At 55.1% G+C, this 26,276-nt stretch overlaps 1 protein-coding gene across 10 annotated transcripts in view; it reads right to left on the bottom strand.

The window, feature by feature from the left end:
• Positions 1–8,871: 8,871 nt before the first annotated feature.
• TNK2 (tyrosine kinase non receptor 2) overlaps positions 8,872–26,276 on the bottom strand; it is a 41,005-nt gene continuing 23,600 nt past the window's right edge. For 6 of the 10 annotated variants that reach the window (XM_060099376.1, XM_060099377.1, XM_060099372.1 and 3 more), the window contains exons 4-15: positions 24,158–24,379; positions 22,870–23,022; positions 22,092–22,369; positions 20,507–20,633; positions 19,966–20,112; positions 19,788–19,882; positions 15,364–15,558; positions 13,880–13,971; positions 11,210–12,555; positions 11,014–11,109; positions 10,717–10,844; positions 8,872–9,678 (exon numbers count right to left, since the gene is read on the bottom strand). In XM_060099376.1, the coding sequence (XP_059955359.1) occupies positions 9,672–9,678; positions 10,717–10,844; positions 11,014–11,109; positions 11,210–12,555; positions 13,880–13,971; positions 15,364–15,558; positions 19,788–19,882; positions 19,966–20,112; positions 20,507–20,633; positions 22,092–22,369; positions 22,870–23,022; positions 24,158–24,379 (2,886 nt within the window). In that variant the 3' untranslated portion in view covers positions 8,872–9,671. The other 4 variants (XM_060099373.1, XM_060099375.1, XM_060099379.1 and 1 more) reach the window with 4 other exon arrangements.

The following is a 26,276-nucleotide window of genomic DNA, read 5'->3' as shown; positions in this document are numbered from 1 at the left end:
CACGAAAGCCACTTCCAACCCACCCCAGAAACTTAACAAAAGGATGGGTGCTAACTTTGCCAACTTCAGTTCTCAGGACAGGCCAGTTGGCATCTCCATACTGTTACATGTGCAGTTCCCCACACCTACAATGCTTTCATGCCATCTCACCTTCCTGGCATAGGCCTATTCCTCCTTATCACATCAGACAATGTCACCTCCTCTGGGGAGCTACTTCCTCTGATCCCAAGGCACCTGGTGCATAATGATCTGAGAGCACTCATCACCTTGCAATGTCACAGTCCCCTGGGGCACAGAGTATGTCTGTTCAACTTGTATCCCCTCTTCAGGGCTTGGCACAGAGAAGGTGTGCAATGAATCCTCACTGATTTATCGATTCTCCATGTTGGCAAACAAACCTGGGTCAGCTTTTTCAATATCTTTCCTTAAGATCTTCTCAATAAACCCAAGAGATGCTGGCAGAAGCTGGCAGTCTGATCAGAAGTGAGAAGAACAGCAGGAAACCCTAGAGTTTAGGGAACTGTGTGTCTGGCAAGAAAAGTATTCAATACATTGGTTCTCCTGACCCCCTGAGGAACCCCCAGACGCTTTGGCATGCCCCTTACAAAAAATATTTCTGAAGTGTATTAGCTCTGCCACTGTTTATCAAAAAATGACATTTTTCAATGGAGTCCAAAGTGCCCATGCTCTATAAATAGGAGCGGCTTTGCAGCAAAAAAAGAAACTGTTTCCAAAAAACGGGGATGGGGGATGGGAAAAGAAGACAATTGTACACTTAGAGTTGTTCGGTGTATAATGTAAGCTATTGATTGGTAGGGGCAGGCAGGAACATGAAGAAATAAACTGTATTATGATTATAGTTTATTGGGTACTTACCATGGCCCACACACTTAGCAAAATGTTTTACCTATGTGACCTCATTTCATCCTCACAACCATTCTATAAAGCAGGAATTACTCTCCCCCAGTTTACAGGCTCAGAAAGGTTAAGAAATTTTACCAAGATCCAACAGCTGAGAATGAAATCCAGGTCTAGCAGCGATGCCCAAAGGTAACAATATTTTTTCCCTTCTATGATATCATATTTGACGAATTTTTAAAAATTGCAGCTAAATATAATTTAATTCCTGCATCAGTGAATAGGATACACAGAACACATTTGGATCTGAAGGCTAAAGACCTCCCAGGCCTCAGGGCCTACCACACAAGCCATCCTGGAGCCCCAGACACTAAGGAGAGTGGCTCAGACCCACCCTGAATGGCCTTTGTTTTTAATAAACCCAAGCCACCAGCTTGCTTTGTTATGATTTATCTCTTTTCCTAAAGTTCAGGTGATAATGTGGTAAAGCTCAAAAGGCTAAATTTCTTCTTGCAGTAAATTCCTTAGAAGCAGTAAGAAACAGATTAATAACCTAATCCTTAATGGGTCAAAGCTGTCGTGGTCCGAGCACAGGTTGGAAGAAGAATTTCCAGACACAAAGTATTTTAGAAAAGAGTGAGTTTATTGAGAACAAAAAGCAGAGCAGAGTTAGTGAGGGGCGCTGCCAATACAGCGGGCCAGCTTCCTGATAGACCAGGGAGAGCCGACCCCCTTTGTGAGTTAGTAGCCAACTTTTATAGCCTCAAGACAAAGAAATTCCTGCTGGCAGGATGGCATTAGGTGATTCGTCAGGATGCTACAAGGTTATGACATGGTGATTATTTTGCCTAATATGGAGTTGGGGGGCTGCCCGGTTTAGACTAGGAGAGCCCATGGCAACAGTTGCCATGGGAGTTTGGTTAATTCCAGAATTTTTGTCCTGTGTCCTTGATGTAGGCTGTCCTTGATGCAGGGCTCCACATTCCCCCCTCTTTTTATTTATGGGCCAAATCTTTGGCCTCTTAACACTCCACTCATGACTAACTATCTGCCTATCCTCACCTGGGGCCATAGGAACTCAGGGTACTGGGGAAAGAGGCGATGACCTTTCCTAGCTTCTTCCTGCTGGACAGGGGCCTCGTGGGGCCCTGGGTCCCAATGCCCGCTCTCCGTCAGGGTGTATTTATGGAGGGAGATGAGAGCCCGCAGAATGATAAGGCGGCTTGTTCCAACATAGTTCGTGTGCCAACTGGCTGGTATCCTTGTTGTAGCACCATCTGGAATTGAATCTTTTGAACCTGTCAGGAGATGAACTTAGATAATGTGTTGATAATGCAGGGGCCAAACAACAAAACAAAGGCCATCAGGATTAATGGTCCCATCAAGGGCAATAGCCATGTCCATATCTGGATACCCATAGAGGAGAGAAGGCTGGAAAGCCAGCTGGGGCCCTGTCCTGCTCTCTCTTTTAAATCTTCTATTAATTTGATGTTTTTCTTTAGACTCTGAAGGTCTTCTTCAACCTGGCCGGAGGTATGAACATAGAAGCAGCCTGTCTCACCCGCTTCAGCTGTTATAACATTAAGGGCCTTCCTGTTTTGTAAAACCACCTTGGCCAGAGAGCCTAGGGCTGACTGCTGTTCCTCAGTGGCTGCTACCATAGTCTTCCAAGACTCCTGGACCGTGATGGTGAGATGGAGAACGCTCCTCTCTAAGAGGGGTATGCCTGCAAACCAAAAGAGCCCTCTAAAGACACTATGTATTATTTCGGGCCGATCAAGAATTGGGGTATCATAACCATGTCCCCCCCAATCAGTGGTTCATTTTTGTCTCTCCGGGACAGGTCTTAAGGCCTCCTCGAGGAAGGACCCAAGGTTGGGAATGCCTCCCGAGGAAGCTAAATCCTTTGTAGTCATAATGGTCGCCTCTGGGACCGCAGCAATAATTGTGCAGGAGCCCCCAAAGTGTGGGAAGATCCAGATAGACCCCGGTACCACATAGAAATGAAAGTCCGGGGCCCCTCAAGGATACCCCGTTGTGAGTCCCCAGATCCAGGCCCTGACCTTTTGGGAGTTTTCCTCTGGAAATAGACTGGGGTCCCATGGCCTAGGATTATATTGGGAAGGCCAAACTCTGAGGAAGTAATCATCTACAGATAAAGGGGAGAAACCGGGCTCTGACTGATTATGAGTGTGATGGGGGGATTGGCATAACAAATTTCTGAATGTTAGTTGAATTATGTTATATTTTGGAGGACAGTCTTGTCGGGAGGTTAAACTAAGTGTCCAGTGGTCACACCAATCCCCACATATTTAGTTCCCAGGGCTAAGCTGTTTATGTGGATATGGTCTTCATTAATATATTTCTTAGTCACATTTTTCCTTGAGTTTTCCCAACACAAAGTGCAATTATCTTCACATACATCATATGCATCCTCCTCTGACCAGGGATCCCACTCCAGGCTAGTCTGATTAAAATTGAGGGTATAGATACAAAGAGAGTCATTTAGCCAGCCCCAAATGGGTCCCCATCCATCCAGGTTGGAGATAGTCCTTTAAATTATGTCTTTTCCAGTATGCACAATCCCCTGATTGTAGGTCGTAGGGCATCTGATCTTCATCCAAAAATAGATTACTGAGAGAGCTTTAGAAACAAACTTAGAGTGTCCTTTAATAATTCAATTAAACTTTTTAGCAATATAACATAACAGCAAGGAACTATCTGGGAAGTGAGTCTTGGTAACACAGACCTTAATTAACAAAACTAGAATTTAATATTCAGTGAAACGTAATTCCCCCCCCCCCCCCATTGTGAGGGCATTAACCCTGCAGCCAGGGAAGGCTTTATCCCATCAAATAAAAAAATGAGGTTTGTCAGGGAGCCGGAAAAAAACAAGCGGCTGTCTTGGATTTCCCATAGCCCTGACTGTTTGATTGACAGCTATTGTTTACCCATTTTAAATTCCCTGATTTAGGAGTAGACTGTTGTCATGTTTTTGTTTTGTTTCTTTTTGTTTGTTTTAAAGATTTTTTTAAAAATTTTTATTTATTTATTTTTGCTGTGTTGGGTCTTCGTTTCTGTGCGAGGGCTTTCTCTAGTTGTGGCAAGTGGGGATCACTCCTCATCGCGGTGTGCGGGCCTCTCACTATCGCGGCCTCTCTTGTTGCGGAGCACAGGCTCCAGACGCGCAGACTCAGCAGTTGTGGCTCACGGGCCCAGCTGCTCCGCGGCATGTGGGATCCTCCCAAACCAGGGCTTGAACCCGTGTCCCCTGCATTGGCAGGCAGATTCTCAACCACTGCGCCACCAGGGAAGCCCTGTTGTCATGTTTTAAGGGCATCAGGATGGCAAAAGTCTGGCAATGAGGGGTTAATTTTTGTAGAAGCAGAATGAACTTTATCTACACGTGCCATAATCTTCATAGATCATTGTGAAATACTACTTATTTACTCAACCAAAGTAACAAAAGGATTTTAAAAGCAAATATAAATCACTTAAATGCAAGGTAATTCACACAGTCTGTTATCAAAAGCAGCATTCCAAGAAAACTTCACTCTTAACAGAGAGAGAGAAACAAATTCCAGTCTGGTACCAGCTTACTGTTAATAACAAAATTTACTTACCTAATTAATTTTAATTCAATCTTAGAAAGTCCTTTCTATAAATCTTGAAGAGGCAGTATTTTTGCAAAGGCAGTTCAACATCTTAAGAAACTTGTACCATGTATAAAATTCTTTTCCTGGGGTCCACTTTCCACAAACCTTTTTTTATCACTTTCTGTATCCATCACTTTATTTTCCCATTCAAAAACAGCTACCTGTAAGTCAGTCCTACTTCCTTTTTCCTTAATAAAATGCAGTTCCATTCCTCATAACTTTTTTACTAGAAACATACATCCTACTTTCCTTAAGCAACCATGAACTGTCCTTTATATCATCACTCTGTAGATTGGTAAACATACATCCAAATAGTAATTTTTTTTATTTTTTATTTTTTTTGCGGTACGTGGGCCCCTCACCGCTGCGGCCTCTCCCATTGCCGGAGCACAGGCTCCGGACGCACAGGTCCAGCGGCCACGGCTCATGGGCCCAGCCGCTCCGCGGCATGTGGGACCCTCCCGGACCGGTGCACTAACCCACGTCCCCCGCACCGGCAGGCGGACTCCCAACCACTGCGCCACCAGGGAAGCCCCGCAAATAATAATTTTTGAAGAATGTGCTTTCTTATAGTAAATATCTCAGTGTGGCACCAACACATTTTTTAATAGTTCCAAACCTTTTGTTTCTCTGTAAAAGGAAGCCAGTGTTCAGTAATTAGTGTTTCAGTATCTTATTTTATTTGGAAATGGACTAGGTATTTAATAAACTTCCATCCTTTAACTTAATTTAGCACAACTCAATGTTTTAAGTTGTCGACTATCTGGAGAGATTATTCTTAAGTAGACATTCCTAAAACATAATTATTCCTAAAAAGTTCACCCAAAGCTCTTATCTCATTTGTATTTTCTTTTCTTAAAAGTTTCTTCACCTTGAATTATTTTCATTGCTGACAAATTTGCAGCAATGAAATAGTAAGATCTCATTTAGTTTATATTAAACCTAGGCACAATAAAAGTATTATACTTAATGTTGATGGCTCGAAAGACATGTCTATATTAATTAGATCAACAAACATAAACATTAACACCAGGTATTAATTTAATATTGAATATTTCCCAGTTCACATGAACCTGAAATTTATTTAGCTTACTTTTTCTTGTTTTAGAATTGTTTGATTTGTAAGCGCTTACTTCTTTTAAGCCAATGAAATAGACCTCATTTACAAATTAACCTCAGCAATATTATCCAAAGACAAAGACACATACTGAGACATACACTTATATCCAGACAGTCAGAGATCTCATTGTTTCCACTTGAGATTTAAAATGTCTCTTTGCCTCTTTTTTTTTTTCTTTTCTTGGCTTGAAGTTCTACTCATTAACCCAAGGCTGAAGTCTCAGGCAAAGTGGGCTGTGTTTGTAGCTCAAGGACATGATAAGAGTTAGCTTCAAACTTTTTCCTAGGGATATTTTTGTTCTCTCAGGGTCAGGATTCTGAAAAAAATATTTCAACAGGCTGGCTTTTCTAACTGCACATGCAAAAAGAACCCCTTTTGCAATTTCAAAAAAAGTTTTATTTTAACCAGTTTTCTCCGGAGTCTAAAGAATATTGTAGCCATCCTGACTGAAGGAACCTAACTTGTTTTTGAATTTGGGACATGTCAGACATGGGAAAGGGAACATGGACTCTAATAGTGCTCATGTCTCCATTTGCTACTTCCCTTAAGGGAAACATATTAGAATCTGTTTCCTGGCGTTGGGCAGTCCTCCACCTTTTGTGGGGAGGGGAGAGGGGGCTTTCGCCCTGATAAGGAGGTGCCTGCTGGGGAGCTGTGGGTTGAGGCAGGGGCGGGGGCTGAAGCGAAGGGGGTTGATGGGGTGGGGGACAGGAAATGTCAAGTAGCGGGTCGCCTAGGAGATCTGATGGAGAGGGAGACAGAGGGGGTCGGGAGGATAAGGCGGCAACAGAAAGGCACATGCAGCATGAGTCCCTTAGCTCCAGATTCTGACTAAGGGCCATAAAGGTCTGGACATAAGGAACCTCTGAGTCCTTTCCTTGTTTCCGGCAAGAGATCAAGTTGGAGGATCGTGTTAGAATTTAGTGTGCCATTAAGAGGACATTGTTCTCGGTCCCCCAGTTTATACTGAGGCCAAGCCGTGTTACAAAAGAAAATGAGCCTCTTCTTTTTGAGATTTTCAGGGTCAAATTTTTTTAGTTCCTGAGGATACAGCCGAGGGGTGAGTCTCAGGGAGGCTCCCGAGACGTTCCAGAACCCATTCTTAGCCTGTATGCCGTAGAATGGGGGTCCTGAGAGTCACCAGCTGACAGAAAGCTGTGCCAGTGATGTCTTCGTGCGACTAAGGCACAAAATGGGCCGACCATCCCAACAATCGCGTCCGACTATGAGAGGTGACCCCTGAGCGTGCGACTAAGGCACCATGCGACTTGGGCAGGGAAAGAAAGAGATTCCCAGGACCCACTGTTTGGCAATTCCCTGAAACGTGAAAAGGCACTCCTGGGATGGCTCAGAGGCAACACCTAGGCCCCTGTAAGTCAACCTGGACTGAGAAAAAGGTGAAAATTAACAGAGAAGACAGGCTGAGGAATCTGCCTTGTAGTCCTGCCAGGAAGGCGGCAGCCAAGGGGAGGGGGCTCAGTGTTTTGCTTGAACCAGTATGTACCCCATGGTGCACGGAAGTTGTCTTGCTGGGGGCAGACGCTGTAACAGCCTCAGCTGTTCCCTGACCCCCCTATCCTTTCATGGGAGTCTTCAAGCGGCAGGCGCCCTAATGGCTTTTAAATGCCTGACCCGTGCCAGCACAATACCAATCGGCCTAGTCCTTAGTCAGAAAGCAGACAGAGGGAACCTCACCCGTTCTGGGTGGCAGTTACTGGGGCAAAGTGAGCCGTGGAGCCTTCACAACACACCAGGGTGTGGTCCTGGCCAGAGTGCCTCTGTTGCTTTCCCGGCAGCTTGCTTGTCCACAGAGGGTCCCAAGAAATGAGGAGAGGAGGTTGGGGAGGAGATCCCCCAAGAGATGTCCCCGTACAGGCCACCAAAATGTCGTGGTCCGAGTGCGGGTTGGAAGAATTTCCAGACACAAAGTATTTTAGAAAAGAGTGAGTTTATTGAGAACAAAAAGCAGAGCAGAGTTAGTGAGGGGCGCTGCCAATACAGCGGGCCAGCTTCCTGATAGACCAGGGAGAGCCGACCCCCTCTGTGGGCTAGTAGCCAACTTTTATAGCCTCAAGACAAAGAAATTCCTGCTGGCAGGATGGCATTAGGTGATTGGTCAGGATGCTACAAGGTCATGACATGGTGATTATTTTGCCTAAAATGGAGCTGAGGGGCTGCCCGGTTTAGACTAGGAGAGCCCATGGCAACAGTTGCCATGGGGGTTTGGTTAATTCCTGAATTTTTGTCCTGTGTCCTTGATGTAGGGCTCCACAAAAGCTATTAATAGGTAGCTTATAGAAAAGAAATATAAATGGCCCAACTTATTTTTTAAATGTTTATTCATTCATTAGAGGAATGCAATTAAAACTATCGACACCATTTGCCACATGTCATACTGTCAAAAATCAGAAAGCTCTGGTACCACATGGAAAGCTCTCACACACTGGTGGCTGTAACATCAGGAAGAGCCTCCTCTGTGGGGAGAAAACTTTCCCAACTGGCAGGATCCCTCATTAGCCACACACACCCTGACTCAGGCGCGCTGCTTCTGCGAACTCATCCTTCAGATTACCTTGCAAGTAAGTAATAACCCACATTCGCCATTTATTGATGCAATGGCTAGAACTGCAAAGGACTGGAAACAACCAAATATCCCTCCACCAAAAGGGGCCTGGTTAAATATATTATCGTAAAACCATATCCATGCAACCCTAAACAAGAGTTCTTTCAGTAAGGCTATGGAGCTCTTCAAAATAGTGAAAAAAATTAGAAACACACGGGAAACTGATGTTAAAGGCAGCCTCTGGAGAGGGGAGGTGGCAGCTGGGCTGGGGAACTTCACTGTATACTCTTTAGTACCTTCTGAATTTTGAACCACGTGAACTATTAGCTATTCAGAAAAAAGAAACTTAAAATACATATTGGATCCTTCCATGTTATGAAAGTTTCTGGCTTAGCTCCCACTAATGGAGTTACTGTACTCTGTCCTGCAGTATATCCTGCCTCATGGAACATCAGACATAAAACCTAGGGGCTCTGAGTCAGGTGGGGCTGTGCCCACTGTCAGCCGCGGAAAGGGAGAGACCTGTTAGGGTCAACCAGGCCTGCACTTCCCCCACCTCCGTCAACAGGTGGCGCTACAGGGCCTGTGGCCTGGGACAGATGGTAGTGGCTTGGGGAGCCCAGGAGCCTCGGGCTGCTGACCAAGAGGCAAAGAAGCAGGCAGACACAAATAAGTAACATAAAATAGAAACTAACTTTATTTCTCTGGAAGAAGCAGATATTCATAGCTGGGGCAGCAACTTTGGCAAAAGGCTGGTGGGAAAACAAAGAACAGCACAGGGGAAGAGCTGGGTCAAAGAGGAAGCACTGGTGTCCCTCCAGGGCAGCTGCCCCCTTGGTCTCCTTCCAACCCTGGGGCCTTGGGCCCTGGTCCCTGCCAGAGAACGATCTGGCACCCTAGCTCTGCTACCTGAGCCACCTCAGGCTATTTCCAGGCACAAGATCCTAACACCAGCCAATTCCCATAACATGTCCATGGTGAGGCCACAAGTCACATTCCGTCCGACACCCCAACTGCCGCCAGGGGCTCCCTGGGGAGGGCCCCCCCCCCACGCCCTGGGTGCTGGTCCACCTTTCTGCATGACCAACACATCCTCCCTGCCCGGGGTCAAGCCTGGCTTCCCCGCCGGCAGGGCCTGGCAACACATTTCAGCTACAGGCCCCACCAGGGACTGAAGCCAGAGGCAGGTCAGCCACAGGGCCTGCTGAGACCGCCCCCAGGCCTGCCTTCAAGAGGCTCCCTCCTGCACCTCGGCTGGGTGCACTGAGAGCTCCGAAGTTGCAGGGACAGCGCTGGGTGAGGGAGGGACAGGCAAGGTGGGGCTCCCAGCCTCCTGCTGCCTTGGCCTCGCTCTGCCACTGGGGGCAGCAGGTGCAGCAGGTCCTCCAGGCCTGGCAGGGCATCTCCCCACCCTCGTCAGATGGACAGGCTCAAATGATTCCTTCAGGGCAGATCCTCTGTGTCTCCAGACATCTCAGCGCCTAAGGATGGGAAACAACCAGAAAGCCCTTCCATCAACAGGGGTCGGTGCAACAGAGTATGGAATGTCGTGTGGGTGGGTGCGAGAGGGGCCTCTCAGGGTCAGCCAAATGGGCTGAAAACTGGTGGTTCTAGGCACTAATTTTGGAATTTAGCATCCTGGGACGACTTCTTTAATCAACTAAGCATAAGAGACCAGCAGTATCGTCTATTAGAGTAACCGATGCAGATCAGTAAGAATAACCACGAGGTAATGGCCAACGTTCAGCGATGGTGTCCCATGGGCCAGACACTTGCTGTGCGGTGCATCCCTCATTAATTCTCCTAACCAGTTCTACGAGGTAGGCACTATCATTTACACACGTTTTACAGATGAGGACCCTGAGAGGTCAGGAAAGGAGTATAAGCTGACGCCACGTGTGTGCAGAAGGCTGGGCTCCAGCTCAAGCTGTCTGCCGCCAGAGGAATCCGACACACCCACCCCGCCAGCGCCCCCCAGGGAAGGATTTCACTTTTTGACTTGATAAAACTTTCATTTGTATGTATTTATACTCTACATCAAGTATGTTATTTATATATCTATATATTGTGTTATATATACACGTACATACATTTTTTATAGGAAAGTAATGGATTTTTTTTTTTGATTAGACATTCCTTTAAAAAGGCATTAAATCTTTGTTACTTTAAACTGAAATAGGAAATGAAGAGGTGAGAGAGATTCGTTTAAACCACTGGATCCTAAACTGCTGCTCACTGGAGCCCAGCCAGGAAGCAAGCCCCCTGCAACCAGAGAGGCTCCAATTCCTTTTACTCATTAGCTCATTTGAACAAAGCGCCTGTGAAGTCTAGATAAACGTGCTTAGGAGAAGCTGTTTTCTCCGAGAACTGTCTGTGTCCTGGGACCGGGACCCCTTTCCCTCCTCCCGCCTGGAGCCCTGTGTCTGGCCGTGTGTGGCTGTGAGCTGTTGGTTTTTCCCAGTGTGACTGCTCCAGGACACCCCAGGGACAGGAAGGTGGCAGGGGCAAGGTCTGCTCACTTGTGGTGGGCTGGGCCGCAGGAGCCCAGCAGGTGGCAGCCAGCCTGCTCCAAGTTCCAGTCGAACATCTCCAGCACTTTGTGGCACTCGCCTCGCGGCCGCAGACCCAAACCAAAGAGCTGCTCCACCTGAGGAGCAGAGGGTGGTGCCGTGGGACACACTGGGGCCAAGGGGTGCTGGACCAGGGCGGGACAGAGGAGAGTGAGGGTGGGGGCAGGGAGCGGGAGGGTTGGAGGAGAGCCGCAGAACCAGTCTTCAGGGTCCCTGAAAGCCAGAGTGGGCAGGAGGTGGTGGTACCTTCAGATACTGGGCAGCCCTCTGCACGCTCCAGCTGTGGCTCTGCAGGGCCGCCTGGCACTCCTCTGTGGTCACCCCATGCACCATGGCCTGCAGCTGGGCACACCCACCCACCCGTCAGCACCACTCGGGCCCCTTCCTCTGGGTCCCTCGGGCCCCTGCCCCTCCTCACCCTGTAGCCAGGCCCACTACTCACCATCTGGATCTTGTCTGCTGGCCGTCCAGCCTCTGGCCCGTCCCCGGGGCAGCCCCTCTGTGGCAGCCGAGCAGTGGCCCTCAGGGCTGGCGGCTGCGCCCCTGAGTTGCTGGTGTTGGTGGAGAAGCTAGCCTTGGGGTCTGGGGCAGCCTGAGGCATTGGTCGAACGGTGGCAGTGGGGGCAGCAGGAGCTGGGATGCCGGGAGGGGGCAGCAGCAGGGGCACAGGCATGGGGGCCGGCTCCTCGGGGCTCCGGGTCTCACGCAGGAAGCGCTGGTAGCGCTCCAGGTAGGGTGGGCGCTCAGGCAGCAGGTAGTAGTGGGTGCTGCTGACCTTCTTGCCATCGCGGACGATGGGTAAGATGCAGGGGCCAGCCCGGGGGCCAGGTGCCTGGATCACCTGGGGTGTGGCATACTTGGGGTCTGAGGCGAAGCTCTGGGTGGTGGGCATGGTCTTCCCAGGTGAGCTGGAGAGCCGGGGTGGCAGCGGGGAGCTGCCGCGTGGCACCAAGGGGCTGGGGGTCCTGGAGCCTTGTGGGGACAGGGGCTCCCGGGGTGGTACCCGGGGAGGGGAGGCAGGTCCAGGCCACCGCCCCATCTCCTCCTCGCCCGAGGGGGCTGGAGACAGCTCCCCACGTGGGCGCGTGGGCCTCGGGGGGATGGGCACACGGGGGGGAACCTGGGGCTTGTCGTCGCCCACCGGGCTTGGCGAGGAGACCAGAGAGCCGGCCGGGACCTGTAGCTGCCGCATGCACTCCTGCTGCAGCGCCTGGAAGATCTCTGCGGTCTGGGCTGAGTTGGGCGGCTTGCCCCCACCCTGAGGCGGGAGGAACAGGTTGTCCTCCAGGGGAGGGAAGAGCCGCGCCGGCTCAGGCACAAAGGCGTAATTGGTCTCGCCCTGGCTGGGCCCAGCAGAGACCCCTGCACTCACTAGGGTGCTGTTGATGGAGCAGACCTCAAAGTCATCCTCATCCTGGGCCACGTCATCGTAGGCAGGAGGCGGGGGCAGCGGGCGCGCATCCCAGTCCACCACCGGCGTGGGATGCAGGGGCCGGGGCAGGGCCCGCGAGGGGCTCTGCGGCGGGGTCTTGTCCAGCAAGGAGCAGGCATCCATGGCCAGCTGCGCCAGTGAGGGAGCACAGGGCCGTGGGGCCGGGACCACGGGCTCCTCACCAAAGTCGATGAGCGTGACCTCACCGCTCCCGCGGCCCGCTTTGGTGCCCGGCACCCGGGCCGAGGGCTTTGCGAGCCACAGCCCACGGGGCAGTCCTGGCTTCCGCAGGCCCAGCCTCTTGAAGTCGCTGGACAGGGGGTCTTGGTCCTCACTCACAGGGTCGTAGGTTGGTTCTGCGATGGAAGGTAGACCCCAACAGGGAGGCAGTGTCAGGCAGGCCGATGGGAAAGGTGGGGTGTGGGGAAGACAGCCCACCAACTCCTCACTCCTCAATTCCCCCAGAGGTCAGCCCTCAGCCGCCAGAATTCTCTGTGCACCCAGACCCCATTCAACAGGGGGGCAGAACCTGTGCCCATGGTTGGCAGCCCGCTATGGGGCCTGGCGAGCCCCTCCCTCCATTTCAGCTAGAGCAAGAACACCCCACACCTGCCTGCCTCTGACACCCCTCCATCAACACAAGACCCCATATACCCCGGCTCCTGAGCCCTGGTTAGTAATCCCTACCCCACTACGGCACACCATTAGTGCAGGCAGGGGGCTATGGGCAATCTCCCACCATCAAGGGCGATAGGAGCTATCCTTAGGGAGGACAGAGCTCCTCACCAACTGGCATGAAGCCCAGACACGGCCTCTGCAGGTCCCCAGGGACGTGAGGCAGGGCCAGGCGATGGCGGACACTGGCAGAGTGGGTGCCAGGACCACACTCTTGTTCCTGAAGCCCAGGCTTCTGGGGGTGGGGGGAGAGGCAGGCATGCCGGGCCAGGTCCGCAGCAAAAGCTCACAGCACACACCCACTTGCCCTCCCACCAGCCGGCCAGCCAGGGCTCTGTACCTTCCAGGAGGAGAGAAATGAGAGGAGAGAGGGGGCGGGGGCGGGGGCCAAGGCACCAAGAGCAGCCCCACTTACTCTGAGTGAAGATGGCAGGCTGAGGAGGGCGAGGTGGAGGCTCCCCTGCGAGAAGGGTCGTGCGGAGAGTAGAGGGGGCAGAGCAAGGGAGACAGGACAAGGGAGGGAAGAGAGTCAGACAAGAGGGCAGAGTTGGGGGGGGAGAGAGAGAGAGAGAGACGTGAAGAGGGGCAAGTGAATGTACAAACCCAGCAGCAATGGGAAGCAATGGGAAAACTATGTTCCGGAGCGACAGGCCCTGGGTCCGGGAGACAGAGGAGGCTCCTGGCCAAGATGGAGCCCGTAGGGTAGTTTTGGCAGGAGAGGAGAGCAGGATTAGGGGGAGGGAGGAGAGCCAGGATCTGAGCACGGCGGGAAGGAGGAGGGAGGAGGGAAGCTGAGCGGGCAGGCCAGTGCGGGCCAGACCGAGGATGCCCACCTCGGCGGATACAGCTGCCTCTTGCTGTCCGCCCCACGGCCAGCCGGAGCCAGGGACACAGCTGTCCCCATGCTGCCCTGACCCAGCCGTCCCAGCTCGGGGTGGCCTGAGGAGACAGCATCCCTTCCCGGGCAGCTGACGGACTAGGGGACCAGGGCTTGGGGGCCCTTACTTTTCACCCTGCCCAGATGCTGGGTGGGTCTGGAGGTGCTCAGTTCCACACTCAGCAGGTCGGGAGGGTCCATGGGGTTTCCCAGATACAGTCTGTGGGGAGAGACGCAGGTCAGAGCTGGGTAAGGGTGTGGGGTGGCGGCAGTGAGGGCGCCCTGGAGGGGTGCTGGGCCTGTCTCCCGGGGTCAGGCAGAAGACAGAACCATGTCATCCAAGCCCCTTGCAGGCGCAGGCCTGGAGCCCAGGACTTCTGACCCCCAGTAGCTCCCTTCTGTAGATCTAGCAGGAACAGGGGAGGGTACCATGGAGAGGGGGCAGAGAAAGAACTCCTGACCGTAGGCTGAAAAACCTAGGACTGTAGGAGCTCCAAGGACACCCCAAAAGGGCAGAGCTGGCCCTCTGTAACCCCAAGGCACCCCACCCCATGCCCGGCAGCCACCTGCTGGCACGCTCTCTTCTCTCCTGCCGGGCCCTGAGGTGTCTGGGCCGCACTGCCCCAGCCAGGGTGGACAGGAGGGATCCTTCTGCTCCACTGCCAGGACGCAGGGCATGGGCCGGGCTACCGCCACGCTCCCAATTCACCTGCAACCCCTGTGCCAACTCTCGGGATCTGGGACGTAGTCACTGGGGCTGATTAAAGCCCAGAGGAATGGGGCTGGGCTGGCCATGGCACGCCAGGAGCAGGACAGTGGGTGCCGGGCCGCCTTCTGGAAGGTGTCTGCCTTCTCTGGCCCCAGCTCTCTCAGGCCCTCGCCTGGCTCCTGTGAGGCAAGAGACAGGCACCCTCCCAGGGCTCAGTGTTCTGGTGTGCGGGGCAGGGGGTGAAGGGCCTGCTGCGCCACACCCCCGGGGCAGAAGCCCGTCAGAAGTCAGAGGAGAGAGCGCTGCCCGGAAGCCCCGTGGTGCCAGCACAGAGGCTCGGAGGCCCAGCAGGAGGAGCTCCAAGTGGCTCCCTGGGGCGGGGCCCCCAGGAAGTGACTAATTCTCCTGTGTATCCTCCCCAGATGCCCCCCCGATGACCTCATCCTTTCACTTAAAGGAGACTGAACCCCCCTCCCAGGTACAGAGTGAGCAGGCAGGTGGGCGCTCTGAAGTTTCCCTGCAGGGAGCTTGTTCTGCACCTTGCGCCCCTGGGCCTGAGCTGGCAGCTGCCATCTCCAGGACTCAGGTACTACAAGCAGGAGAAGGGAAACTGCCACCCAAGTGCTGGGGATCATGAGAAGCTTTCCTACTGAACTGCTTCCAAAGGCTGTTCCCAAGTCCATTCTCCTAAAGCCAGTTTGCCAGGGGTCTTAAGGTGTGGACCCTGGAGGCCTTTTATCCTTTGAAGCTCCAACCCCAGTTCTGCCAACGAGGAAAAGCTTCTGAACAAGAGACCCTTGGCCCACGGCTGTAACTGGGAACTTGGGGGCCTGGAGAGCCTGCATGCCCAGAGAGGGGGCTGCTGGCCCTGGAGCCCCCAGGCGGGACCCTGCCGGTACTCACTCATCGATCCTGTCAGGGAAGCCCCAGCAGTGCCGGGGGTCGCTGTCACCATGTCCTGTGTGAATGAAGCTGTTCTGCAGGGGCTGGCTGATGTCCTGGGCCGACAGGCCGGCCACAGAGGTCACCACGTTGCGAGGGAAGGGCCCCACGCACAGCGTCCGTGTGTTCTGGCCGCGCCACCAGTAATTCTCAGCCCTGCGCAACAGAGGTGACGTGCTGAACACCAGGGCGTGGTGGGACGGGCCCCAGGACTGGGACCCTTTTCACACCAAGCTCTCTTTAGCCATGGTATCTGACCACCTTGGCAGAAGGGAGCACAAGGGCTAAGTCCCCAGGATCAGAGTAGCCTGCCACCAGCCCAACTCCTCCCAGCAGCCCCCCAGGACCTGACATTCACCCAGTACAGGGCCTGGTATTTGCACGCAGCCTTACCCTAAGTGCCCTAGGTGGGTCACATAGCTTTTCCTACAGTTTACAAATACGGAAACAGGTTCAAACAAGTGACATGACTTGCCTACAGTTACCAGAAAGAGTACAGCAGATCCAGGATTCAAACCCAGTTGTTAATCCGTGAAGCCAGCGCCCTTCTCACAATACCACCTCGCCTCCCTCCTCCCCTGGCAAGGCCTAAGCCCTAGTCCTCTCCTAGCCACCCGATCTCACTCTTCAACCCAGTTCCAGGAGTTCTGAGCTACAACGGCCCAAGGGAGCACCATGGCCTTAGGACTGGGCTTGGGGCCAAGCCCTCCTACCACAATCCCATCTCCTGCAGGCAGCCCTCCAAGTTTTGGAAGCACCTGGGGCAACCCACGCTATCACATCACCAGTTTACACATCTCCAGTGCCTTCCATCACCTCCTGCCAGGACCGTGGGACCCCCCCTACTCTGGCCCCCATCCACCTCCTTGGGAGGAGAGCTCCACTCTTGTCTTAAACAAGGGGTCCAGAAGGGAACCCAGCCTCCCAGTGTGGCTGGACTATGGGATCACCAGCCCCTCGCTCTGACCTCAGACACAGAATCTGTTGGCACAGCCTAAGTCCAGGCCTGGGGTGGGGGTGGGAGCCGGGCCAGGTGGGCAAGAAAGAACAGAGCGCCCCTCTGGACGCTTCCAATGCCCAAAATCCAACAGGCCACGGGGCTCCTGCATCTGCTGGGATCACGCACACCTGAGGACAGGCACAGAATCTGGGCTAAGGCAGAGGTGGTGACAGCCTCATGCTGCTGCTGCAGCGGACGTGTGGCACCAAGCTGCATCCGCTCACTGTCAGCCCCCCACCTGTACATCACCTGTCCACAGCAGGAGCATAAAGAAAGGTTTCCTCCAAGCTGCAGCCAGACCAGAGGGGTTGGGGGAGGTGGAGGCTGGAAGGAGGCAGTGAGGCCCGAACACCTGGACCCCCCTCCGCGAGGTGATGTGGCCACTGGGCCAGTGTGACCCCCAAAGAGCCTGTCCCAGAGACCTAATGTTGAACCCCACAAACACAGCAATCCTTGGGGAGCCAAGAGGCGTGGAGGGGGAGGGATGAGAGCCCAGCCTCCTTGTCAGCAAGGCTGCTGACCGGCCACCACAGACACAGCAACCCTGTGATTACCACCCAGCCCCCCTGGGTGGGAAGGGCAGGAAAGGAAGGAAGAAGAGAGGACAACACCCGGGAAGGGACAAAGCCCATCCAAAAAGAGCAGGGCCGTTCCAAAAAGAGAAACGCCTCCCCTCCCCACCCCAACCCCCAGGCCGGCTGAGGCCAAGGAGGCAGGGTGGGGAGCCCCTGGCCCCCAGACCCTGATGCTGCTCTCACCCAACACCCATGGGCCCCCTGGGTCCCACGTGCCCCTCCACGGAACAGGCTCAGACACCAAGCCCATGGCTGGACGCTGGACTCTGCTCTCCACACCTCTTCAGAGATGCTCGTTAACTGAGGTGGAGAAGTAGTGCAGAGTGGAACAGACTCGGGTCCAAGGCCAGGTTTACACCATGATCACGCCCTCCCAGTGGATCCTGAGCAAGACCAGATGGGCAGGAGGTCACTCCCTCCGCTCCTTTCCTTTTGCTAACAGACCCTCACTCGGAAACCTCCCGTGGACCCACTTCTGAGAGCGAGAGCAAGCCTACCTCTCTTTGTTACAGGCATGGCCAAGGCGAGAGCCAGGCCCAGAAGAAAGGGCTCCCTTTATCACTGCTGGGAGTCCTCACATCAAGTCTCAAAAAAGGAGGTGGGAGGTGAGGGGCAGGAGGCACGACAGCCCTTGCTACTGGGGGAGGGGAGTTGGGAATGCAGAGTATGTATAAGAAAGACCCCCTTGGGAATGACATCCCAAGCACAGAAGCAGCATCCTCCCAACAACGGTCAATTACAACTCCCGAGATGGCCAACGTTACGTCACGCTGCCCACTGGTCCCCCCCTCCAAGGCTCAGTGGGGCGGAGATACCGGCAGCCCAGAGAGGACCGGACCAGCCCTTCCCACCCAGCCTGCTCTGGCCACACCTCCGTTCCCCTTCCAAGAACAGCCCAGAGTCTCCACGGCAACTGGAGGGCACAGTCCCCGCAGCAAAGACAGGCACCTCCAGCAGGATGCTTGACAGCATCCTGGGACAGGCAAGATGTGAAGCAGCACCTGGGAAACACCAGGGCCTGGGTTAAGAACCACCGAAGGCTGCCCCAGCTCTACTGGGGACCAGCCTCTGGAAACCTCAGCCCATTATCCCAGTCCTGGCTTAGGTAGCCCAGAAATGGCTGACAAATGTGGCTTAAACATTCTGCTCAAAACACCACCCCACGCACTTCTCCCCAGGTGTCCCCGGCAGCCCCTGGCCTTGAGGGACAACACACCCGCTTTGCTTCCCCCTCTCCCACCCACCACAGGAAGCAAAGGCTCCAGGGACCAGGCCAGGCCAAGGACCTACACATGGATTTCAAAATCTCTGTCCCCCTTCTCTGGTTTGTGAAAACAGGACATCAAAGTTCTGTCAGCCATCCCAGCCTCCAAAGAAGACCCACTGGAAAAGAGTGGTCATCATCTGTCCCTCACAGTCTAGACAGAGCCTCGCAAGCCTGGCTCACAGGACATCTGCTGTCCTCTCTCTGCCCCCTGCCTGGTACCCCGAGAAGCCCTGAGTCTAAAGAATCAGTCAGAGCCAGGGGCAAGGGTGCTCCAGACTCTGGCTAGGAGACAGCTTCTGCAAGAAGAAACCCCAGTCTAACAGAAGAGCACAGATACGACACAGCTGAGAGCCAGGCTGCTAAAGGAAGACGGAGAAACAGACCGAGACGCACACGTACAAACCCAGACCCAAAGGGACACCCACGAACAGAGCCCACCCACCTGGAGACACGGAGACAGAGCCAGACAAACAAACACACCTGGGGCACCAAGGAAACAAGGGGGCATTTAAAGCTCTGGTACCACCGACACACAGGCCCACTCCCAAAGCCTCACCGGCTGTCATGCCTCCTGCCCCTCACCTCCCACCTCCTGAGTGGCTCCAGGGACCTGCGGCAGGCACTGTGGTCCAAGTCGGCCGGTGGCCCAGGAGGAAGAACCCAGCAAGCCCACACTGGCAGGCAGTGGCAGTGGAGCCAGCAGCTGGGCCAACCCAAGCCTGTGACGAAAGGGCGGGGCAGGGCCCGCCCACGGTGGCCTTCCAGGAGGAGCGGCTCCCCTCTCCCCTCCTGTTCCCCGCCTCACTCCAGTGGTGACCCAGGGTGCCAGCTCCAGAGACAAACGCCCCAGAAACACACAAAGCCCCTGAGTCACCGGTCCCAAGGACTGGGACCCTTTTCACACCAGGCGGTAGGGGGGCCTCCACAGCAGGCAGGCTTGAACTTTGGGGGCTCCATGTGGGAGACCTGACTCAGGAGAGGCTGCCTGCAGGCAGACACGTGTTGCCAGGTGTGAGGGGGATTGAGGGGGCAGGAATAGAGACCCTGTGAGGGCAGCCTGGGGACAAAATGGCCAGGTGGGAGGCCCAGCAGAGGACGGAGGAGAGCCCTGGGAGGGCAGAGGCTGCCAGGAACAGGCAGGGCTGCTTGGGGCTACTGAAGGGCACCCAGGTGGGAGTCCAGAGTCCTTATCCTGGGAGGAGGGGGAAGAGGAGGGGCAGGGGAGGGTAAGAGGAGGAATGTCCCAGAGTCCCAGCTGGGCCCCGAGGCCAGGCTGCTCCACTTCCCACACCCCAGCATAAGGGCAGTGCGGCCCCGACCCACAGAGCCAGCGCTGGAGCCTGGTGGGAAAAGGGTGACAGAGGAGACGCTAGGCAGGGAAACCCCCCTGCGAGCCACCGCACCTGCATACTTAACCCCAAGCACTCAGAAGGACCCAGGCCTGCCCTCCCCTCTTGCTGCAGGAGCCCTGATAGGGGCTGTTGCCATGGGGACCTGAGAAGCAGAACGGCTCGGGGTCCCAGGCCCAACCAGTGCTCCCTACCTGCCCTCAATGACGGTGATGACATCGTTCATCTGGATGTGCAGCTTGTCTGGTTCCTCAAAGTCCTGAAGGGCCCGCATGTCAGTGGGCTGGGCCTGGGGGCAGAGACAGGTCACTAACCACCTCAGGCTGACACCTGCTCGATACCCCTGCCCCCGGGGGGCAGATCTGCCCTCACCTCCAGCAGGAAGTCCCTCAGGGCCACAAACGTGGGTCTGTCCTCTGGCTTGTGAGCCCAGCACTGAACCATGACATTGTAGATGTCCTGGGGGCAGTCCTCGGGCCGGGGCAGACGCTCCCCCTCCTTGTCAATCTTATGCAGGATCTGGTGGTGGGGAGGTGCAGTGTGAGGACAAGCAGAGCAGCCGGCTCTTCACGGCTCATCTTCCCCCTAGCCCACGGAACAGCTGGAACTGCTGGCCGCCACGCCTGTACCCCAAAGAAGAGCTCTGCCTGCGCCCTGGGCCTCTGACCCTTACCCCTACGTCTGGGGCCTCCAAACGGGGCCGTGGCAAAGGAGGACTGCGAAAAAGCCCAGGCCGGCCTGTTCCTGACCATTGGGGGCCGTGCTCTTTGCTCAGCTACCTGAGGGGGTCAGGCGGGCACTGGAGACAGGGATTCCAACAGGTAGGAGCCAGTTCCAACAGGGCCAGGTTGGGAGACAAGGATCAAATCAACCCCCAGCCACGCTGTGGGGAGGACAGCCCCAGCCCCCTCACCTGACTGCCATTGAGGCCAATCCAGGGCTCCTGGCCATAGGTGAACATCTCCCACAGCGTGACCCCAAACATCCAGGTGTCGCTGGCATGGGAGAAGGTGCGAGTCTTCAGGCTCTCAGGGGCACACCTGGCAGAGGCAGGGGTCAAGCAGAAGGCCTCTCAGAGCACCCCCGCCCCCTGCATCAGCGCCAGTGGACCCCAAATGCTCATGCACAAGTGTGCCGTTGCCCCGCGTGCCCGGGTTCACAGTAGGTACTGGGGGCGCAGTGTGAAGTTAAGGACTTCTTAACTACGGGGTGCACAGACTTGGACAAAATTGTCTCTGCTCAGGTCTTTTTTTTCCACGCGCGGCCTGGGGTGGGGAAAGGAGGACGTTCCCATGTCAGGGAAAGGAAGGTCAGCAGCTCCAGAAGGGGCAAAAAGTGGGGTGGGATAAGATCTCAGGCTGTTTTCTAATTGTGGTGGGAGGATGACAATTTCCAGACTTGGGGCAGGATCCTAGGATTTAGGTCATTTCAGCAGGAAGGTGTGGGTGGGAAATCTGGATAGGGCCTGGGGAAGAACCAAAATGGGTGGGAACAGTCACAGTGGCTTTCCTCATCCCACACGCTCTCTGGGGCTCCCTCTTGGGTGAGGAAGAAAAATGGCACTGCAGGGAAGCTAACAAAGGGTATTCATTCCAGGGTGGACTGAGGCACGGGGAGTGAGGAGGAAGCTGCCCTCGATGGAGAATCAGAGATATCTCATGGGACTGGAGAGCTGGCCCTGCCACTCACAGGGGGTGGGACCCAGGGAAAGTCACCCAAGAGCTCTAAGCCCCACGGTCCTCATCTGTGAAATGGGAATAACAATAATCTGCTCACTTCACAGGGTTGTTATAAGAGGGCTGCATAAAAAAAGGTGACCTTATAATTTCCCATGCAAACCAGGACGCTTGAGCATGAAAGGAGGTGCTATTAATTACTCCAGGACATCAGGCATAATCCAGGATGTGTGATCATCCTAGATATAAAGTCAGTAATTAATTAGGGGTGAGTGTACATCCTGGATTAGAAGGGTTTTCTGGCAACCAGAACTGGACCAACTCCTCCCACCCCAAAGCAAGGAGACGACACTCCTTCAGGAGCCTCTGACAGCAGAGGATCATGATGGTCTCAGCACACGATAAGCTCACACGGGGTCCAGGGCAGGGCCAGGTACCACCCCAGCGTGCAGGTGAACATCCCTCATCAGTCTACAAGGCCCTGCCTGCCCCCAGCTCTACCTGGGACATACTTACCAGCCAGTCTCTGCCTGGCTAACTTCTCCTGGTATTTCAGGAGCTTAATACTGGGTCTTCCAGGAAGCCTTAATGTGTCCCACAGCACTTATCCCTGTGCATCCTAGCACCTGGCACACGGGCCCCTGAGAATTCCTGGATGGATAAGTGAATGGATGGGCACATAACAAGGGCACCCCGGGCCCAGAAGAGACAAGGGCTGGTGGGTGTATGGAAGGCCCTGGAAGCTCTGAGGCCTGGGCGTGTAGGGACCAGGGCGGGGCGGGGCGGTCCAGGCCCCGTGAGCCGGCAGCACCTGCCCCTCACCAGGCAAAGGGCACCTTGCGATGCTCCTGCATGACGTAGTGGTCGTCATTCTGGGGCAGTGCTCGCATCAGTCCGAAGTCCCCGATCTTGACCAGGTCACGGGTGGCCAACAGCAGATTGCGGGCAGCCAGGTCACGGTGAATAAAGCGCTTGGACTCCAGGTAGCCCATGCCCTCAGCCACCTGCACAGCGTAGCGGCTCAGGGTACCCAGGAGGAAGTGGCCCTGGTGCTTGCGCAGCCGGTCCAACAACGATCCCAGAGGCGCCAGCTCTGTCACCTGAGGCCACAGAGGAGGAGGGAGGAATAAGCATGGCTGAGCCCTGCCCCTCCCTCAGCCCCTCCCCTCAAGGCCTGCCAGAGCCACGCTCCATGCTCCTTCCTGGCCTGTCCTCCAGGGACCTCTAGCAGTCCTACATCTTCCCAAGCCTCTCCCCTCTAGGGAACGTGGGAAACTGAGACCCAGAAGAGCAACCCAAAGAGGCTCAGGTTAGCAATGCCAAAAACTAAACTCTGGGACCGGCCCCTCCCGTGGGTGCAACCCTCTACTGGTGAACACAAGCCAAATCCAGAGAGATGGAAGTGAGCTCCAGCGGACACCAGGGTCAGTCAGTACCGGGGTAGGCCTGTGAGCCCCTTTGCCACATCAGGTGGGGGATCAAAGCAGGATCTGGAGGACCTCTGACCTTCATCAGGATGGAGGGAGTAACCACAGCACAGGCAGGAGGTGAGGGGCACAGGGCCCTCCCTGCCGCCATCCCTTCTGCCCACAGTACTCACCATCTTCATGGGTGGCGTGAGCACCACACCGTAGAGGCGAATGAGGTTTCGGTGGTCAAGCGAGTGCATGGCATTGACCTCCCGGATGAAGTCATCCATGGCCTCTGGCTGGCTCAGCACATCAGGCTTCAGGCACTTCACAGCCACACTCACCTGGCCAGAGTGGGGACTGCAGAGAGTCAGGACAGGCCCCAGCCTCCACACTCCGGGCCAGCCTGCTCCCCCCTCCAGTCCCAGACCTGCTCATCGGGCGGGTGAGCATGTCCCAGGTGCCTGTGGCCTGGCAAGGGGAGGGCAGCTGACCCCAACAGCCATGAGCCAGGCCTCTGCTTCCTGCGGGAGTGCCCAGGTTAAGTGGCAACCGCAAGGTAAGAGATGACCGGTACAATGATGGAATATTAAAATGTTATGATAAAAAATGTTTTTGGTGTAGAAGGAAAATGCTTTAAATATAATGCCATAAAACTAATCTGTGGTGACAGAAATCAGAAGAGTGGCTTCCCTTGAAGGGAGGTGATACTCAGTGGAAGAGGCATGAGGGAGCCTTCTCGGGTGACAGAGATGTTCTACACCAGTGGTCCCCAACCTTTTTGGCCCCAGGGACGGGTTCGTGGAAGACGGTTTTTCCACAGACTGGGATGGGGGGTGCTGGATATGAGGGTTCAGGCGGTAATGCGAGCGATGGGGGGCGGCAGATGAAGCTCGCTCACTCGCCCGCCACTCACCTCCTGTTGTGCGGCCCGGTTCCTAACAGGCAGCAGACCGGTCCCGGTCCACGGCCCAGGGGTTGGGGACCCCTATTCTACATCACAATCTGGGCAGTGGTCACACGGGCCCATGCATATGTGAAAAGTCACTGAGCCGTACACTCATGAACTGTATGCTTTACTGCACACACGCTATCTTTCCTTCTGGGGAAAATTTTTTAGATACAATACTAAGATGAAAGGGCAAGCGTTAAAAAGTTGTATCTAAAATTTGTATCTTAAAGAAATTCAACAAAATATCTGAAGGGGAAAAAAGGTGTAAATGCTAACTCCACTTCCTCTGAGTGGTGGGATTACAGGCTTTTTTTTTTTTTTTCTTATTTTTAAGTCTCTAAACTTTTATGATCATTAGTTTTATAATTGAAAAAAGGAACATGTGTCTAGTTAACCCTGAGCATGGACTCCAGGGTGAGCCACTTTGGACCTGTCCCCAGCCCCCTTCACATCCCAGCAGAGGGGACAGATCCGCCTTAGAGGGCAGAGCAGGGCCTGCCACGCCCCGCAGGACCCAGAGAACTCACCTTCTTCCCCGAGGGGGCGTCCCACTCGCCCCTGCGCACCACGCCAAAAGAGCCATCTCCCAGCTTCTCGAAGAGATGCAGGTCCTTCTCCCCAATGAGGCAGGTGAGGCTCTGCAGGGACCCCTCGGCTGCTGGGCCTCCGGGGGTGGGTGAGGTCTTCCGGAAGGTGCTCTGAGAGTGATGAGGGGGGAACTCAGCCTCCAGCCGCTTTCCACTGAACACCTGTTTGAAGGCAGCCAGGGGCCAGATGGAACCCTGAGGCCCCAGAGCCAGTCATTCAGTCCTGCCCCACTGCGTCCCTGGTGAGGCCGCCAGACAGGTCGTGGCTTTGCCCAACTTCTGGGGGGCGGCCTGGCTGGAGGCCCACGCCCCCTCCTGACTACACCTCCAAACGGGAACCCACGGCCTCAGTGTGGCCTCGGGCTACGTGCCAGAAACGGGCTGCCAGGCATGTAGCCTGCGGCAGCTGCAGTCCCACACCCAGCTGCGGGGTCAGGGATAGCCCAAAGCCCGGCACCACCTCTGCCCCCCTTCCTGCTCTGTACCCCTACCCAGCACAGACTCCAGCCCCTCACCCGAGCAGATGGGTAGGAGCCCGAGGGGCCCTCACAAACACCTCCTGTCCATTTTTAGCCCTGGCCCCGTCTCTGGGTTGCCCATTTGGCGCTGTCTGTCTCCACCCTCCCCAGGGAGTCGGCTGCTCTTCATCCTTCCCCGGGGAGAGGATAATTTGAGCCTGAGGTTGGACCGTGAGTGTGTATGGGGGTGCAGATGAAGCAAGGCCTTGCTGAGGAAGGGCCTGGGAAGACAGCTGGGCTTCTGGAGGGAGGCCTAGAGCTGAGGGCTCAGAAAGAAGGAAGGTTGGAGAGGACTCTGCAGCCTCGGCTGGAGAGGGAAGGGGCCAAAGGTCAGGGGACAGGAGGGAAGCCCTGAGGGTCAGAGCAGCCCTGTCAGTTTGAGTTGACCACCCTACCAGGGCCTGCAAAGCCTCGGCTTCAGGCAGCACCCTCTGCCCAGTTGGTCCCTGCCCCCAAGGTCGGCAGAGCCTTGTCTGTATGGGGTGAAGGGGTCTCCAGTCTGAGGGCCTCTTCTGGCTGCTGCTCCATCCTTCCTCCCAGCAACTGGAATCCCTTCCATTTGCAAGCAGTGTTCAGCTGACAAGGTCCTTCACAGCCTTTTTCTCAAGGGACCCTCCCCAAGGCCCCGTGAGGTGAGCTGGGCAAGTGCGGCTGGCACTGTCTTACTGGCCACATGCCTCAAGTCTGGAGCGGTCAACCGACTGGCCCGGGGACCTCCTGTGAGTCGGTGGTAGATACAAGACCCCCTGAATCCTGCACACCGCGTGGCTCTTCCCTCTTGCCTTCGCCCGCCCCAACACACCCATCCTCCCCTAAAACCTGGGCAAGGGACCAGGACAGTGTCCCCAGAAGAGGCCACAGGATCCCAAGAGACAGCCCCTTGCCAGATCACAGCCAGGAAATCTCTGCGGCCCAATCCCAGGTCCAGCTGTTCTGCACTGCCCGCCCCTCTCCCCAGCCCTGAAGCCAGAAGTGGGGGGAAGGCCCGGCTGGTTCACTTCCTCTCACATTGTCTTCCAGACAATGGGCAAAGTTCCCCTGAGTCAGACCTGGGACTCACCGCTCCAGAGACCCAAATTAGGGCAACGGGGGTGGGGGCGGGCCTTGGGGAAGGAAGCTGTCAGTGGGGCCCGGTGACCAGAGAAACCCTCCACAGACTAGGGAGGTGCGGGACGAGGGAAGCAAAGACGTCCTGGGTCCAGACGGTCCCACTGCCCCACACTGGACACCGGCCCCAACACTTAGGCAAAGCGAGGGCTCAAGTTACAGCGCACTTGTCAACAAGCGTCTGTTCCATGCCCGGCACCACTGCCCGGCGGGAGGGGACGTGAAGCCAAGGCTGCACACAGGCCACTCAGGGCCGTCTCCAGCGGAGACAGACGCTTAGCCAGGCAGCTCTACAAGCACCCTGCCCGGTAAGACCCCGGAGGAGGGAGGTCTGTACAAAGTGCGAGATTATACTGCGGAGAGTGGGGGAAGGCTCTCGGGATGACACCAGAGGAGGCCCCAGTGAGCTACCCCTCCCACGTCCCTCCCTGTCC

The sequence above is a fragment of the Mesoplodon densirostris genome, chromosome 5 (genome assembly GCF_025265405.1).
Source record: "Mesoplodon densirostris isolate mMesDen1 chromosome 5, mMesDen1 primary haplotype, whole genome shotgun sequence".
NCBI lineage: Eukaryota > Metazoa > Chordata > Mammalia > Artiodactyla > Ziphiidae > Mesoplodon > Mesoplodon densirostris.
Note: the sequence above shows the minus strand (reverse complement) of the source record. Positions and strands in the feature narration are given on the sequence as shown.